Raw genomic sequence first — 16,575 nt, forward strand, 5'->3', positions numbered from 1 at the left:
AGATGACTTTTACACATCTGTTTGTTCTGTGTATTAATGTTTCTGTGATTTAGACTATGTTGATGTTTTGTTTTTGGTATCCTCAACACCCCATGACCATATACCCTGCACCATCCATATAATCCATTACTCATTAAATAGGACTTTTGGTGAGAGTTCCCCTTTAAAAAGGATCAGTATTTTCAACAATCTTTGCATACATCAATAATATATTTTCAATTCTAAGAAATTAAGTAATTTTAAAATAAACATTGTAATGTGTCTTATCAGAGAATTCTGATTCCTTCTCCACTTATGAGACTCTTTTCCTCTCCCTTGCCATCCACACTTAAAAGGAACAGCTCAGCTCTGTCATGCTCAAGACTAGACTTAAGGTACCGTCACACTGAACGATATCGCTAGCGATCCGTGACGTTGCAGCGTCCTGGCTAGCGATATTGTTCAGTTTGACAGGCAGCAGCGATCAGGATCCTGCTGTGATGTCGTTGGTCGCTGCAGAAAGTCCAGAACTTTATTTCGTCGCTGGACTTCCTGCAGACATCGCTGAATCGGCGTGTGTGACGCCGATTCAGCGATGTCTTCACTGGTAACCAGGGTAAACATTGGGTTACTAAGCGCAGGGCCGCGCTTAGTAACCCGATGTTTACCCTGGTTACCAGCGTAAAAGTTTAAAAAAAAAAAACACTACATACTTACATTCCGCTGTCTGTCCCCGGCGCTCTGCTTCTCTGCACTGGCTGTGAGCGCCGGCCAGCCGGAAAGCACAGCGGTGACGTCACCGCTCTGCTTTCCGGCCGCTGTGCTCAGTCAGTGCAGGAAAGCACAGCGCCGGGGACAGACAGCGGAATGTAAGTATGTAGTGTTTGTTTTTTTTACTTTTACGATGGTAACCAGGGTAAACATCGGGTTACTAAGCGCAGCCGTGCACTTAGTAACCCGATGTTTACCCTGGTTACCGGCATCGTTGGTCGCTAGAGAGCTGTCTGTGTGACAGCTCTCCAGCGACCAAACAGCGACGCTGCAGCGATCGACATCGTTGTCGGTATCGCTGCAGCGTCGCTGAGTGTGAAGGTACCTTAACTGCCAGCACAATGAAGTGTCAGATTGCACAGCCTATTATACTGAATAGAAGGAAGGGGAGGAATGAGGAGTAGAATCAGAACATAGACAGAGGCAGGCACAGAAAGATCATGTTGAACTTTCCAAGAAGTCTAACCCCAGATCTGGAGTCACATATACACAACTCCAGACTGCTATATAATTTCCTCCATGCTGCTCTCTGTGTGCTAACTAAGAAACAAAGAGCAGGAATCCCTCTCTGTGTGATGTACCATGTATGGAAGACATCATAGCAGGCTCGGCTCCAGGTTTTCTTGGGCCCCAAGCGAAATATTCTCAGTAGGTCCCTTTAACACTTACCACAATACATGATGCACAGATACAGCAGAGAAATATAGTTATAGTACAATGTCAAAGGTTTCACTTACTACTTACATTAAATGTGTGATATCTATTGTAAATTCTACAATAGCTCAGATAGTATAGTCCTCCATACAGTATTATGGGCATCGCGCTCCATACAGAATATTGAGCCCATATATTGCTCCACACAGAATAATGAGCCCCATATATTGCTCTATACAGTATATAATAGGCCCCATATAATGTTCCATACAGTAAATGATGAGCCCCATATAATGCTCCATACAGAATGAGCTTCATTTATTATTATTTATTATGCTTTGTTTACATAGCGCTATCTTATTCCTCAGCGCTTTACATACATTATCATCACTGTCTCCAATGGGGCTCACAATGTAGATTCCTTACCAGTATGTTTTTGGAGTGAGGGATTAAATCGGAGAACTTGGAGGAAACCGACGCAAACACAGGGAGAACATTCAAACTCCTTGCAGATGTTGACCTTGGTGGGATTTGAACCCAGGACTCCAGCACTGCAAGCAGAAGCGTAGCTAGGGTTTTGGTTCAGGGGGGCGAAGCTTCTGAGTGGGCCCCTAAGCAGGTAACCTTGATTACAACTCTGTGACGTGCCCTAATAGTGGAGGAGAACCTCAGCAGATGACCGCGCTATTACTGAACATAATCTCTATATAAAGACCAATATAGATATTACTGCCATATGGTCAGTGGTAGATACCAGTCCAACAGAACATATAAGATCACAGCACTGTTACAGATAATGACTTACCGCTGACGTTCTTTCTGATGGAATCGTTCACTTTTCCCGTCTTTTCCATCTGGTCCAGACCGACATGACCACTTCTTCCAGCTACAACTCGTCTGCAGAGAATACAACAAAGACACGTTTTACTTCTCACATTCCAGCCCCATCACCATCTATTCCCAACCTGCACAAACTCCTCATTCTGCTGATACTCCAACACTGAGCCACTGCTGCCATATGTGTCCCTATTACTGCACCTGATATCCCAATACTGAGCCGCTGCTGCCTTATGTGTCCCTGGAGCGCCCCCAGACACAGGGCCACGAGTTCTCGGTACCGGGCCTCTCTGATTCGGTTCCGAGGCTGTCACAGTTGCTAGACCCGGTCCGTGCCCTGCTAAGGGGCGTCCAATAAAAGGTGATAGGAGTCTGTCAAGGTTTCGTGACGCCACCTGTGGTGTTCGATCAGGGTGACCAACGCTGCTGTGGGGTCCACTGGGGTGATGGAATGGCAGCTGGATGGTATACCTTCCTACAGGTGAAGTATGTCCCCAGGGCTTCCCAGTAAGGTGGATGGTGATGGTGTGAGGTGCAGTAAATAACGAGGACACAAGGTTGCAGTCTCATTACCTCTTTACTGAAGACTTCAGGATCCTCAATCCAGAGCACGCTTAACAGGGCTATCTGAGACCGGCCGGTCCGATGGGCACATCCAGAGTTCCCTTTGCTGGTGGAAATCAGTGCCTACCACTAGCGCCTGTGTGTTGTAGTGCTACCCTGCTGAGCATTCGGAATAGACCTCACAACTGCTGTTCTCGTTCGTTCGTTCTTTCTAATTCTCTCTCGCTTGTTCCAGATGTTACTAGTTTCTCGTCCCCAGGAATGTTATGGCTAGGACGCACCCATATGACGGGAAGGCTTGGAGCTCTTCCGGGACCCTAGCGATGCCCCTCTCCACGCATTGCCCCCTATGTCTTCATAGGAAATTTAAGGTAGACAGCCAACCTATAATTAACTGTCCTGCAGAGTTGGAAGTAAGGCCTAGAGACAGTTACTCCTGCGGTGTTCCGGCCACCGGCTACGCGCCTCAGTAGGATGTTGCCTCGGTCTCACGGCACGACTCCTACTGGTTCTCCTTTGTGCTTGATCTCGTTTCTCACTGTTCCACAATATCCTTCCCTTCGTGTCTCTCTCTTAGGATACCGCCGCGGGGTGTGCAGGCGCGGTTCCGTTACGTTCTGCTCTGTTTGCTAGGCACCTGCCAGGTTCCCACGCCTGACAGGGACCACCCTGTGTCTTCTCCCTGCAACACCCCCTGCCACGGGATGTTGCCTGAATCCAACCCAGTCAGCTTCTGACTAACTTCCTATCCAACCCCTAGTTTTACCAGTGTGAGGAGTGGCCCAATAAATAAAGCCTTTTTCTCCCCCTAGTGGCCGGAGTGTGAAGTGTAATGTGTGCTTGGTGATACCTGGTCAGTAGAATTCCTTCAGTGCCATCAGACGTACCATCACTCCCCTTAGTGGCAGAGTGTCATACTGCAACGACCAGATCTCTGGGGCGCTGCATCCCTATTACTGCACCTGATACCCCAATACTGAGCCGCTGCTGCCATATCTGTCCCTATTACTGCACCTGATACCCAATACTGAGCCGCTGCTGCCATATGTGTCCCTATTACTGCCCCTGATACCCCGATACTGAGCCACTGCTGCTGTACGTCCCTATTACTGCACCTGATACCCCAATACTGAGCCACTGCTGCCATATGTGTCCCTATTACTGCACCTGATACCCAAAAACTGAGCCACTGCTGCCGTATGTGTCCCTATTACTGCACCTGATAACCCAATACTGAGCCGATGCTGCCATATGTGTCCCTATTACTGCACCTGATACCCCAATACTGAGCCGCTGCTGCCATATGTGTCCCTATTACTGCAATTAATTAATCTGTCCAATTACTTTTGGTCCCTTTAAAAACAGGGTGGCACATGTTAAGGAGCTGAAACTCCTAAACCCTTCATCCAATTTTAATGTGGATCCCCTCAAATGAAAGCTGAAAGTCTGAACTTCAAATGCATCTGAATTGGTTTTTTTTAAATTCATTGTGGTAATGTCTATAACCAAAATTAGAAAATGTTGTCTCTGTCCAAATATATATGGACCTAACTGTATATGATGCTGCAGTTTTTTATGGGCCCATATAATGCTCCATATATAATGGGCCCCATATATGATGCTCCAGTGTATGATGGTCACATATAATGCTCCATATATAATGGGCCTCATATATAATGCTCCAATGTATGATGGTCACCATATAATATGGGACCCATATATGTGTCATGGGTGTGTCAGAGGCTGCAGAAAGTTGCACAGCATCTTGCTGCAGGAGGTCTCTGCAGACACCTTCCTTGCCCTTCTGACTCTTGGACCCAGTGGCAGTCTCCCCCTGGCTCTAATTGACACACCTTGACCTGGGTGATTATAGACTTCCTGTCTGCTTCTTGGAATCGCTGGTGATATTTCCATTTCCCCTGTTGAGGCTTAGAGCTACAGCCATCGGCTATCTTCCTCTTTGGTGCTGTTGGAGGATGTCTGCGTTATCTCACTGAGTCTACTCAAGATAAGTGTTCACCTTGTTTGTCTATCCCAGCTGTCTTTAGTTGTAGTGGGGATTGACTCATGCATACGCTGTCCTTACCTAAGCAGGGCTCCCTTCCCCTCATCCCTTCGTGTTTCATTTAGTCTTCCCACACTGTGCATGACAATATGATGCTCCATATATGATGGGCCCCATATGATGCTCCAGTGTAAGATGGGCCCCATATATGATGCTTTAGTATATGAAGGTTCCCATACATCGCTCCAAACATTAAAAAAAAATGAAATACTCACCTCTCCTCGCTAGCTGCTGCTCGGCTCTGGACTCCTCAGCATCGGCATCTTCCGTCTCTCTGCACTGTGACTGATCAGGTAGAGGGTGCACAGATGTGACCTCATCATGCCCTCAGACCTGAACATCACAGTCGAAGGTCTTGGAAGATGCTACAGTGGTAAAGTGGGGACAGATAGGCAAGCAGAGAGGCCCATTCGCAGGGGTCGGCACTGGCTCAGTTACCGGGCCCTCATAGCTCACCGGTGTCCCTGGTGGAAAATGGGCCTCCCCACCAAGTACTAGCCCGGTTGCATTGTAAACATAATAAAAACAAGTACAATAATCTTGAACAATACAAGTCACAACTGGTACAGGAGGAGAGGGGACCCTGCCGAGAGGGCTCACAATCTACAAGGGATGGGTGAGGATACAGTAGGTGAGGATAGAGCTGGTCATGCAGTGGTTTGGTGATCGGTGGTTACTTCAGGTTGTAGGCTTGTCGGAAGATGTGGGTCTTCAGGTTCTTTTTGAAAGTTTCAATGGTAGGTGAGAGTCTGATATGTTGTGGTAGAGAGTTCCAGAGTAGGGGTGATACGCGAGAGAAATCTTGTATGCGATTGTGGGAAGAGGAGATAAGAGGGGAGTAGAGAAGGAGATCTTGTGAGGATCGGAGGTTGCGTGCAGGAAAGTATCGGGAGTCGAGGTCACAGATGTATGGATGAGACAGGTTGTGATTGGCTTTATATGTCATGGTTAGGCTTTTGTACTGGAGTCTCTGGGTAATGAGGAGCCAGTGAAGGGATTAACAGAGGGGAGAGAGCGGGGAATAGCGGGGGACAGGTGGATTAGTCGGGCAGCTGAGTTTAGAATAGATTGGAGGGGTGTGAGAGTGTTAGAGGGGAGGCCATAGAGCAGGAGGGTACAGTAGTCGAGGCGGGAGATGATGAGGGCATGGACTACGGTTTTTGCAGCTTCTTGGTTTAGGAATGTACAGATCCGTGAAATATTTTGAGTTGAAGGCGGCAGGAAGTGAAAAGGGCTTGGATATGTGGTTTGAAGGAGAGATCAGTGTCAAGGATTACCCCGAGACAGCGAGCTTGTGGGACTGGGGAGAGTGGGCAGCTGTTTACTGTAATGGATAGGTTCGTTGGGGGGGTCGCGTGAGATGGGGGAAAGACGATGAATTCTGTTTTGTCTATGTTAAGTTTTAGAAAGAAGAAGGATGAAATAGCGGATAGACATTGAGGGATTTTGGTTAGTAGGGTGGTTATATCTGGTCCAGAGATGTAGATCTGTGTATCATCAGCATAGAGATGATACTGAAAACCGTGAGATTCTATGAGCTGTTCCAGGCCAAAAATGTAAATGGAGAAGAGAAGGGGCCCTAGAACTAAACCTTGCGGGACTCCGACAGATAGGGGGCAAGGTGAGGAGGTGGTGAGTGAGTGGGAGACGCTGAATGTCCGGTCAGTTAGGTATGAAGAGATCCAGGCTTGGGCCAAGTCTGTGATGCCAAGGGATGAGAGGGTCCGCAGCAACAGGGAATGGTACACTGTGTCAAAGGCAGAGGACAGGTCCACCAGGAGGAGGATAGAGTAGTGTTGCTTGCTCTTGGCGGTTAATAAGTCAACGGTGGCCTTAGTTAGGGCAGTTTCAGTGGAGTGGTGTGACTGGAAGCCTGATTGTAAGCGGTCGAAGAGGGAGCAGGAAGATAGATGGCAGCACAGTTCAAGATGGACGTGTTGTTCCAGTAGTTTTGAGGCATAGGGGAGAAGTGATATAGGGCGATAGCTAGATACAGAGGTTGGGTCAAGAGAGGGCTTTTTGAGGATAGGTGTGATTGAGGCATGTTTAAAGCTTGAGGGGAAAACACCAGTTGTTATGGATAGGTTGAAGAAATGGGTTAGGGTTGGGATGAAGACTTGGCGAGGTTTGGGATGAAGTGGGAAGGGATCGGGTCAAGTGCACATAGCACATCATAGCAGCAACTCTCCTCCAAACAGCTCAGAGAGGATTGTAACTGCCGGTTACAGTTAATAAACATGCCAGATTTAGAGTTAAGTCACATGTGAAAGTTTATTCCGCATAGTTACATGAAAATATAATTAATCTTTAAGCTATAACTTATACCTTTGTACAGCTGTGCTAAAAAGTTTACATACCCTCACAGAATTTTTGCTTTCTTGGCCTTTTTTCAGAGAATATGAATGATAACACCAACATTTTTTCTCCACTCAAGGTTAGTGGTTGGGTGAAGCCATTTATTGTCAAACTACTGTGTTTTCTCTTTTTAAATCATAATGACAACCCAAAACATCCAAATGACCCTGATCAAAACTTCACATACCCCATTACTTAATAACGTGTATTGCCCCCTCTAACATCAATGACAGATTGAAGTCTTATATATGAAGTTTTATATATTATTGTAATGTTACATGTTGAATTTAGCCTTATATATTTTGTATGCTAAGACAGTAGGATGCAAGTTATAACAAGTGTAATGTAGCAAAAAAAAAGAAAAAAAGACAGAGAAATAAGAATACATGAAAAGTAAGAACACAGCAACCCTCTAACCACCCTATATCCATGTGGATCATACTTCTCCGCAACCATGAACAATTGTAAATGAGAGTTGTCTAAATGCAGACAGTAAACACAGGGACTTGTTGCCACTCTGGTGCAACACACATGTTTTGGATGAAAACCAGGTTACAGCCTTTGCTATTTTGATGAGAACCAAGTGCATATTTTCCTAAAAGCAAATAACTAAGGAGGCGATGGCATAATCCAGCCACTCACATGATGGAAAAGCGGTGGTTTTAGTGACATAGATGAGGAGTGTCTAAACACCTGGGATATGGGGAGCAGAGGGGGCTTTATATACTCTTCTCTTGGCTTTGACATCTCAGTCTTCACATAGGTGACTTCCGTGACCTCACAGCGACTGAGTGAATCATTCCTCAAACAAGAATGAATGCAGATACCTGCAAAATGAATGGGGGACATGCATATGTAAGTTGGAGCAGCTGAGAAACTCATTGTTCTACATGGATTTTCTTTTTATATAGAAAATATTAAGATCTGTAGCCTTTTATTTATTTGTAAGCAATTTGCAAACATTATGGTATTAATTCAGTAACTGTACAATAGTTTTTCTATTTTTACTTTAACTAAAATTAAATACAAAAAAAAGTTATGCATCCTAGTCGAAGAGCATTCTATCAGCTTTAGCACTTAGTACCTTGGGTATGTTTTATACTCTGTATACCAGATTTTGCATGGACGTTAAATGCTTTTTTGAATCTGAGTATGCTTTTTTGGTTCAGTTTTTTTCAATGGCAAAATTTTAACACATAGGAATATGTTAATTACCCATCATTTTTTATTGATGTCCTTTTTACCTCACTATGTTAGCTTAAAAATCTTTATTAGGCTAAGTGTACATTGCCTTCATCAGAGATTTAATGGCGTGCGCCTGAATCCCTGAGAAACTGGATGCAGATGCACCTCTGATGGAGCCATTCATAAAAATTAGACAAGCGGAGATTGAGGGGGCTTTCTACTTTCTCTTTTGTTGTGGTGTCCGTCATTTCAGAGGGGAACAAGAATGCAGTTTTTTATGTTTGTGCCTGTCTAAAAAAAAAATGGACACTACCACTAACGAACACTGGGCTAATTTATCAAGGCTGATGTAATAAGCTAGTAACATTTCTGCGTACAAAGCGCTGACTATTTTGATTTTGATTAATACAAATGCATCTTACAAATTTAGAATATCATCAAAAATGTAATATATTTCAGTTCTTCAATACAAAAAGTGAAACTCATATTATATAGAATCATTGCAAACAGAGTGATCTATTTAAAGTGTTTATTTTTGTTAATGTTGATGATTATCGCTTACAGCCAATGAAAACCCAAAAGTCATTATCTCAGTAAATTTGAAAACTTTATAACATCAGCTGGAAAAAATTATTTTAAAATCCGAAATGTTGGCCTATTGAAATGTATGTTCAGTAAATGCACTCAATAATTAGTCGGGGCTCCTTTTGCATCAATTAGTTCATCAACGCAGCAAGGCATGAAGGCGATCAGTCTGTGGCACTACTGAGGTGTTATGGAAGCCCAGGTTGCTTTGATAGCAGCCTTCAGCTCGTGTGCATTGTTGGATCTGGTGTCTCATCTTCCTCTTGACAATACCCCATAGATTCTCTGGGGTAAGAGTCAGACAAGTTTGCTGGCCAGACATGCACAGTGATACTGGTGTTTTTAAACCATGCATTGGTACTTTTGGCAGTGTGGACAGGTGCCAAGTCCTGCTGGAGAACGACATTTCCATCTCCAAAAAGCTTGTCCGCAGAGGAAAGCATAAAGTGCTCTAAAATTTCCTATCTTTGGTCCCGATAAAATACAGTGGACCTACACCAGCAGCAGATGACATGGCTCCTGAAAAACATCACTGATTGTGGATACTTCACACTAGACCTTGGAAATCAAGGTCCCAGAGTCTGAAGGAAGAGTGGAGAGACAGACAATCCAAGCTGCTTGAGGTCTAGTGTGAAGTTTCCACAATCCTTGATGGTTTGGGGAGCTATGTCATCTGCTGGTGTAGGTCCACTGTGTTTTATCAAGACCAAAGTCAGCGCAGCCGTCTACCAGGAAATTTTAGAGCACTTCATGCTTCACTCTGCCGACAAGCTATTTGGAGAGGGAAATGTCATTCTCCAGCTGAACTTGGCACCTGTCCACACTTCCAAAAATACCAATACCTGGTTTACAGACAAGAGTATCACTGTGCTTGATTGGCAGCAAACTTGCCTGACCTTAACCCCATAGAGAATCTATGGGGTATTATTAAGAGGAAGATGAGAGACACCAGACCCAACAATGCAGACGCGCTGAAGGCTGCTATCAAAGAAACTTGGGCTTCCATAACACCTCAGCAGTACCACAGGCTGATCGCCTCCATTCCACGCCACATTGATTGTTATGTAGGCAATCCAGTGACACAGTGTGCCAGCAATCAGAGCACATACAGTGATCTGACAATAACCCAAAAACAATAGAACGAGCTCTGAGACGTGGAATCTCTGTAGACCGCAAAACCTGAACCTATCCTAAACACAACTAAAGGCAGCTGTGGATTGCGCCTGACACTACCTATGCAACTCGGCACAGCCTGAGGAACTGACTAGCCTGAAGATAGAAATACAAGCCTGGCTTGCCTCAGAGAAATACCCCAAAGGAAAAGGCAGCCCCCCACATATAATGACTGTTAGCAAGAGGAAAAGACAAACGTAGGGATGAAATAGATTCAGCAAAGTGAGGCCCGATATTCTAGATAGAGCGAGGATAGCAAAGAGAACTTTGCAGTCTACAAAAAACCCTAAAGCAAAAAACCACGCAAAGGGGGCAAAAAGACCCACCGTGCCAAACTAACGGCACGGCGGTACACCCTTTGCGTCTCAGAGCTTCCAGCAAAACGAAATGACAAGCTGGACAGAAAAAGTAGCAACAAAAGCAAAGAAGCACTTATCTAAGCAGAGCAGCAGGCCACAGGAAAGATCCAGAAGCTCAGATCCAACACTGGAACATTGACAAGGAGCAAGGAAGACAGAATCAGGCGGAGTTAAATAACAAAGCAGCCAACGAGCTCACCAGAACACCTGAGGGAGGAAGCTCAGAAGCTGCAGTACCACTTGTGACCACAGGAGTGAATTCAGCCACAGAATTCACAACAGTACCCCCCCTTGAGGAGGGGTCACCGAACCCTCACCAGAGCCCCCAGGCCGACCAGGATGAGCCACATGAAAGGCACGAACAAGATCTGGAGCATGGACATCAGAGGCAAAAACCCAGGAATTATCTTCCTGAGCATAACCCTTCCATTTAACCAGATACTGGAGTTTCCGTCTAGAAACACGAGAATCCAAAATTTTCTCCACAATATACTCCAATTCCCCCTCCACCAAAACCGGGGCAGGAGGCTCAACAGATGGAACCATAGGTGCCACGTATCTCCGCAACAACGACCTATGGTATACATTATGTATGGAAAAGGAGTCTGGGAGGGTCAGACGAAAAGACACAGGATTGAGAATCTCAGAAATCCTATACGGACCAATAAAACGAGGTTTAAATTTAGGAGAGGAAACCTTCATAGGAATATGACGAGAAGATAACCAAACCAGATCCCCAACACGAAGTCGGGGACCCACACGGCGTCTGCGATTAGCGAAAAGTTGAGCCTTCTCCTGGGACAAGGTCAAATTGTCCACTACCTGAGTCCAGATCTGCTGCAACCTGTCCACCACAGAATCCACACCAGGACAGTCCGAAGACTCAACCTGTCCTGAAGAGAAACGAGGATGGAACCCAGAATTGCAGAAAAATAGAGAGACCAAGGTAGCCGAGCTGGCCCGATTATTAAGGGCGAACTCAATCATCCTGGTCTGCAGAAACAAAACATCTCAGATATGTTTCCAAGGTCTGATTGGTTCGTTCGGTCTGGCCATTAGTCTGAGGATGGAAAGCCGAGGAAAAAGATAGGTCAATGCCCATCCTACCACAAAAGGCTCGCCAAAATCTTGAAACAAACTGGGAACCTCTGTCAGAAACAATATTCTCAGGAATGCCATGCAAACGAACCACATGCTGGAAGAACAAAGGCACCAAATCAGAGGAGGAAGGCAATTTAACCAAGGGCACCAGATGGACCATTTTAGAAAAGCGATCACAGACCACCCAAATGACTGACATCTTTTGAGAAACGGGAAGGTCAGAAATGAAATCCATCGAAATATGTGTCCAAGGCCTCTTTGGGACCGGCAAGGGCAAAAGCAACCCACTGGCACGTGAACAGCAGGGCTTAGCTCTAGGACAAATCCCACAGGACTGCACAAAAGTACGTACATCCCGTGACAGAGATGGCCACCAGGAGGATCTAGCCACTAACTCTGGTACCAAAGATTCCAGGATGACCAGCCAACACCGAACAATGAAGTTCAGAGATAACTTTACTAGTCCACCTATCAGGGACGAACAGTTTCTCCGCCGGACAACGATCAGGTTTATTCGCCTGAAATTTTTGCAACACTCGCCGCAAATCAGGGGAGATGGCAGACACAATGACTCCTTCCTTGAGGATACTCGCCGGCTCCGATGAACCCGGAGAGTCGGGCACAAAACTCCTAGACAGAGCATACGCCTTCACATTTTTAGAGCCCGGAAGGTACGAAATCACAAAATCGAAGCGGGCAAAAAATAACTACCAACGGGCCTGTTTAGGATTCAAGCGCTTGGCAGACTCGAGATAAGTAAGGTTCTTATGATCAGTCAATACCACCACGCGATGCTTAGCTCCTTCAAGCCAATGACGCCATTCCTCGAATGCCCACTTCATGGCCAGCAACTCTCAGTTGCCCACATCATAATTACGCTCAGCAGCCGAAAACTTCCTGGAAAAGAAAGCACATGGTTTCAACACTGAGCAACCAGAACCTCTCTGTGACAAAACCGCCCCTGCTCCAATCTCAGAAGCATCAACCTCGACCTGGAACGGAAGAGAAACATCTGGTTGACACAACACAGGGGCAGAACAAAAACGATGCTTCAACTCCTGAAAAGCTTCCACAGCAGCAGAAGACCAATTAACCAAATCAGCACCCTTCTTGGTCAAATCGGTCAATGGTTTGGCAATGCTAGAAAAATTACAGATGAAGCGACGATAAAAATTAGCAAAGCCCAGGAACAGTGATCTTATTAAGAAGGCGGTAATCAATACACGGTCTCAGCGAACCATCCTTCTTGGCTACAAAAAAGAACCCTGCCCCCAGTGGTGATGACGATGGGCGAATATGTCCCTTCTCCAGGGATTCCTTCACATAACTGCTCATAGCGGCGTGTTCAGGCACGGATAAATTAAATAATCGACCTTTAGGGAATTTACTACCAGGAATCAAATTGATAGCACAATCACAATCCCTATGCGGAGGTAGGGCATCGGACTTGGGCTCTTCAAATACATCCTGATAATCAGACAAGAACTCTGGGACCTCAGAAGGAGTGGATGACGAAATAGACAAAAATGGAACATCACCATGTACCCCCTGACAACCCCAGCTGGATACCGACATAGAGTTCCAATCCAATACTGGATTATGGGTTTGCAGCCATGGCAACCCCAACACGACCACATCATGCAGATTATGTAAACTGTTGTGAATTCTGTGGCTGAATTCACTCCTGTGGTCACAAGTGGTACTGCAGCTTCTGAGCTTCCTCCCTCAGGTGTTCTGGTGAGCTCGTTGGCTGCTTTGTTATTTAACTCCGCCTGATTCTGTCTTCCTGGCTCCTTGTACTGTTATGTAGGCAATCCAGTGACACAGTGTGCCAGCAATCAGAGCACATACAGTGATCTGACAATAACCCAAAAACAATAGAACGAGCTCTGAGACGTGGAATCTCTGTAGACCGCAAAACCTGAACCTATCCTAAACACAACTAAAGGCAGCTGTGGATTGCGCCTGACACTACCTATGCAACTCGACACAGCCTGAGGAACTGACTAGCCTGAAGATAGAAATACAAGCCTGGCTTCCCTCAGAGAAATACCCCAAAGGAAAAGGCAGCCCCCCACATATAATGACTGTTAGCAAGAGGAAAAGACAAACGTAGGGATGAAATAGATTCAGCAAAGTGAGGCCCGATATTCTAGATAGAGCGAGGATAGCAAAGAACTTTGCAGTCTACAAAAAACCCTAAAGCAAAAAACCACGCAAAGGGGGTAAAAAGACCCACTGTGCCGAACTAACGGCACGGCGGTACACCCTTTGCGTCTCAGAGCTTCCAGCAAAACGAAATGACAAGCTGGACAGAAAAAGTAGCAACAAAAGCAAAGAAGCACTTATCTAAGCAGAGCAGCAGGCCACAGGAAAGATCCAGAAGCTCAGATCCAACACTGGAACATTGACAAGGAGCAAGGAAGACAGAATCAGGCGGAGTTAAATAACAAAGCAGCCAACGAGCTCACCAGAACACCTGAGGGAGGAAGCTCAGAAGATGCAGTACCACTTGTGACCACAGGAGTGAATTCAGCCACAGAATTCACAACAGTACCCCCCCTTGAGGAGGGGTCACCGAACCCTCACCAGAGCCCCCAGGCCGACCAGGATGAGCCACATCAAAGGCACGAACAAGATCTGGAGCATGGACATCAGAGGCAAAAACCCAGGAATTATCTTCCTGAGCATAACCCTTCCATTTAACCAGATACTGGAGTTTCCGTCTAGAAACACGAGAATCCAAAATTTTCACAACAATTGATGCAGTAATTGATGCTAAAGGAGCCCCGAACAAGTATTGAGTGCATTTAATAAATATAAATTTAGTAGGCCAACATTTCAGATTTAATATTTATTTTTTCAAGCTGGTGTTATAAAGTATTCTAATTTACTGAGGTAATGACTTTTGGGTTTTCATTGGCTGTAAGCCATAATCATCAACATTAAGAGAAATAAACACGTGAAATAGATCACTCTGTTTGCAATGACTCTATCTGATATACGAGTTTCACTTTTTGTATTGAAGAACTGAAAAAATGAACTTTTTGATGATATTCTAATTTAGTGAGATGCACCTGTATGACAAGCTTGTGGCCATGCCCCCTGTCCCATGCCAGCTCCATTGATTTCAGTCAAGCTGAGTCAAACTAACAAAAAAATGCCAAAAGTCACAGTTTTTACTTACTGTTGAGCAACAAAATTTGCAAGTTTGTAAAGCTTCAAGGATCATTTTCTGGCCTAAAACTTTGATGAATCGACCCCTATAGTTGGAAACCAATTGAACAATATTTTCCTTTTTTTAATGAACTGCTCATTCAGGGACTCACCTGAATCCTGTTTTTCAGGGATTTATATGCAATAAGGGAAAGGGAAAGGGAGCTGGAGATATGAGAATTAAAATTTAACTTTTATTGGTGTCGTTTTTAAAAGTCAACACTTAGTGCAGTATACAGCACAGCCCACAGAGTATATAGCACAGCCCACATAGTATATTGCACAGCCCACATAGTATATTGTACAGCCCACGTACTATATTGCACAGCTCGCGTAGTATATTGCACAGCCCGCGCAGTAGCACGCATGCAGTATATAACACAGGCCACGTAGTGTATAACACAGGCCATGTAGTGTACAACACAGGCCACGTAGTGTATAACACAGGCCACGTAGTGTATAACACAGGCCACGTAGTATATAGCACAGCCCACGTAGTATATAGCACAGCCACGTAGTATATTGCACAGCCCACGTAGTACATTGCACAGCCCACGTAGAACATTGCACAGCCCACGTAGTACATTGCACAACCCACGTAATACATTGCAAACCCCATGTAGTACATAGCACAGCCCGCATAGTATATTGCACAGCCCGCATAGTAAATTGCACAGCCCGCGTAGTACATTGCACAGCCCGCGTAGTACATTGCACAGCCCGCGTAGTACATTGCACAGCCCACGTAGTTCATTGCACAGCCTGCGCAGTACATTGCACAGCCCACGTAGTACATTGCACAGCCCACGTAGTACGTAGCACAGCCCACGTAGTACGTAGCACAGCCCGCACAGTACATTGCAAAGCCCGTGCAGTACATTGCACAGCCCGCGCAGTATATTGCACAGCCCTCGCAGTATACTGCACAGCCCATGCAGTATATTGCCCAGCCCACGTAGTATATTGCACAGCCCGTGTAGTATATTGCACAGCCCGCGTAGTATATTGCCCAGCGTGTGTAGTATATTGCCCAGCCCTCGTAGTATATTGCCCAGCCTGCGTAGTATATTGCCCAGCCCGCGCAGTACATTGCACAGCCCACGTAGTATATTGCACAGCCCACGTAATATATTACACAGCCCATGTAGTACATAGCAATGTGTGCATCATATCCCTGTTAAAAAAAGAATTAAAATAAAAAATAGTTATATACTCACCCTCCGTTGTCCCCCGTGTAGTACATAGCACAGCCCGCATAGTATATTGCACAGCCCGCGTAGTAAATTGCACAGCCCGCGTAGTACATTGCACAGCCCACGTAGTACATTGCACAGCCCACGTAGTACATTGCATAGCCCATGTAGTACATAGCACAGCCCACGCAGTATATTGCACAGCCCTCGCAGTATACAGCACAGCCCATGCAGTATATTGCCCAGCCCACGTAGTATATTGCACAGCCCACATAGTATATTGCACCGCCCGCGTAGTATATCGCCCAGCGTGTGTAGTATATTGCCCAGCCCTCGTAGTATATTGCACAGCCCGCGTAGTATATTGCCCAGCCCGCGCAGTACATTGCACAGCCCACGTAGTATATTGCACAGCCCACGTAGTATATTACACAGCCCACGTAGTATATAGCAATGTGTGCATCATATCCCTGTTAAAAAAAAAGAATTAAAATAAAAAATAGTTATATACTCACCCTCCGTTGTCCCCCGGAACCAA

General features: G+C 45.5%; 1 protein-coding gene across 1 annotated transcript in view; it reads left to right on the forward strand.

Annotated features, from left to right (window-relative positions):
• The first annotated feature begins 7,933 nt into the window (after window positions 1–7,933).
• PAH (phenylalanine hydroxylase) overlaps window positions 7,934–16,575 on the forward strand; it is a 189,514-nt gene continuing 180,872 nt past the window's right edge. Inside the window, exon 1 of the mRNA XM_069764263.1 lies at window positions 7,934–8,080. Within this exon, the coding sequence (XP_069620364.1) occupies window positions 8,039–8,080 (42 nt within the window). The 5' untranslated portion in view covers window positions 7,934–8,038. The remainder of the gene's footprint in view (window positions 8,081–16,575) is intronic.

This window comes from Ranitomeya imitator, chromosome 4, assembly GCF_032444005.1.
Source record: "Ranitomeya imitator isolate aRanImi1 chromosome 4, aRanImi1.pri, whole genome shotgun sequence".
Lineage (NCBI taxonomy): Eukaryota > Metazoa > Chordata > Amphibia > Anura > Dendrobatidae > Ranitomeya > Ranitomeya imitator.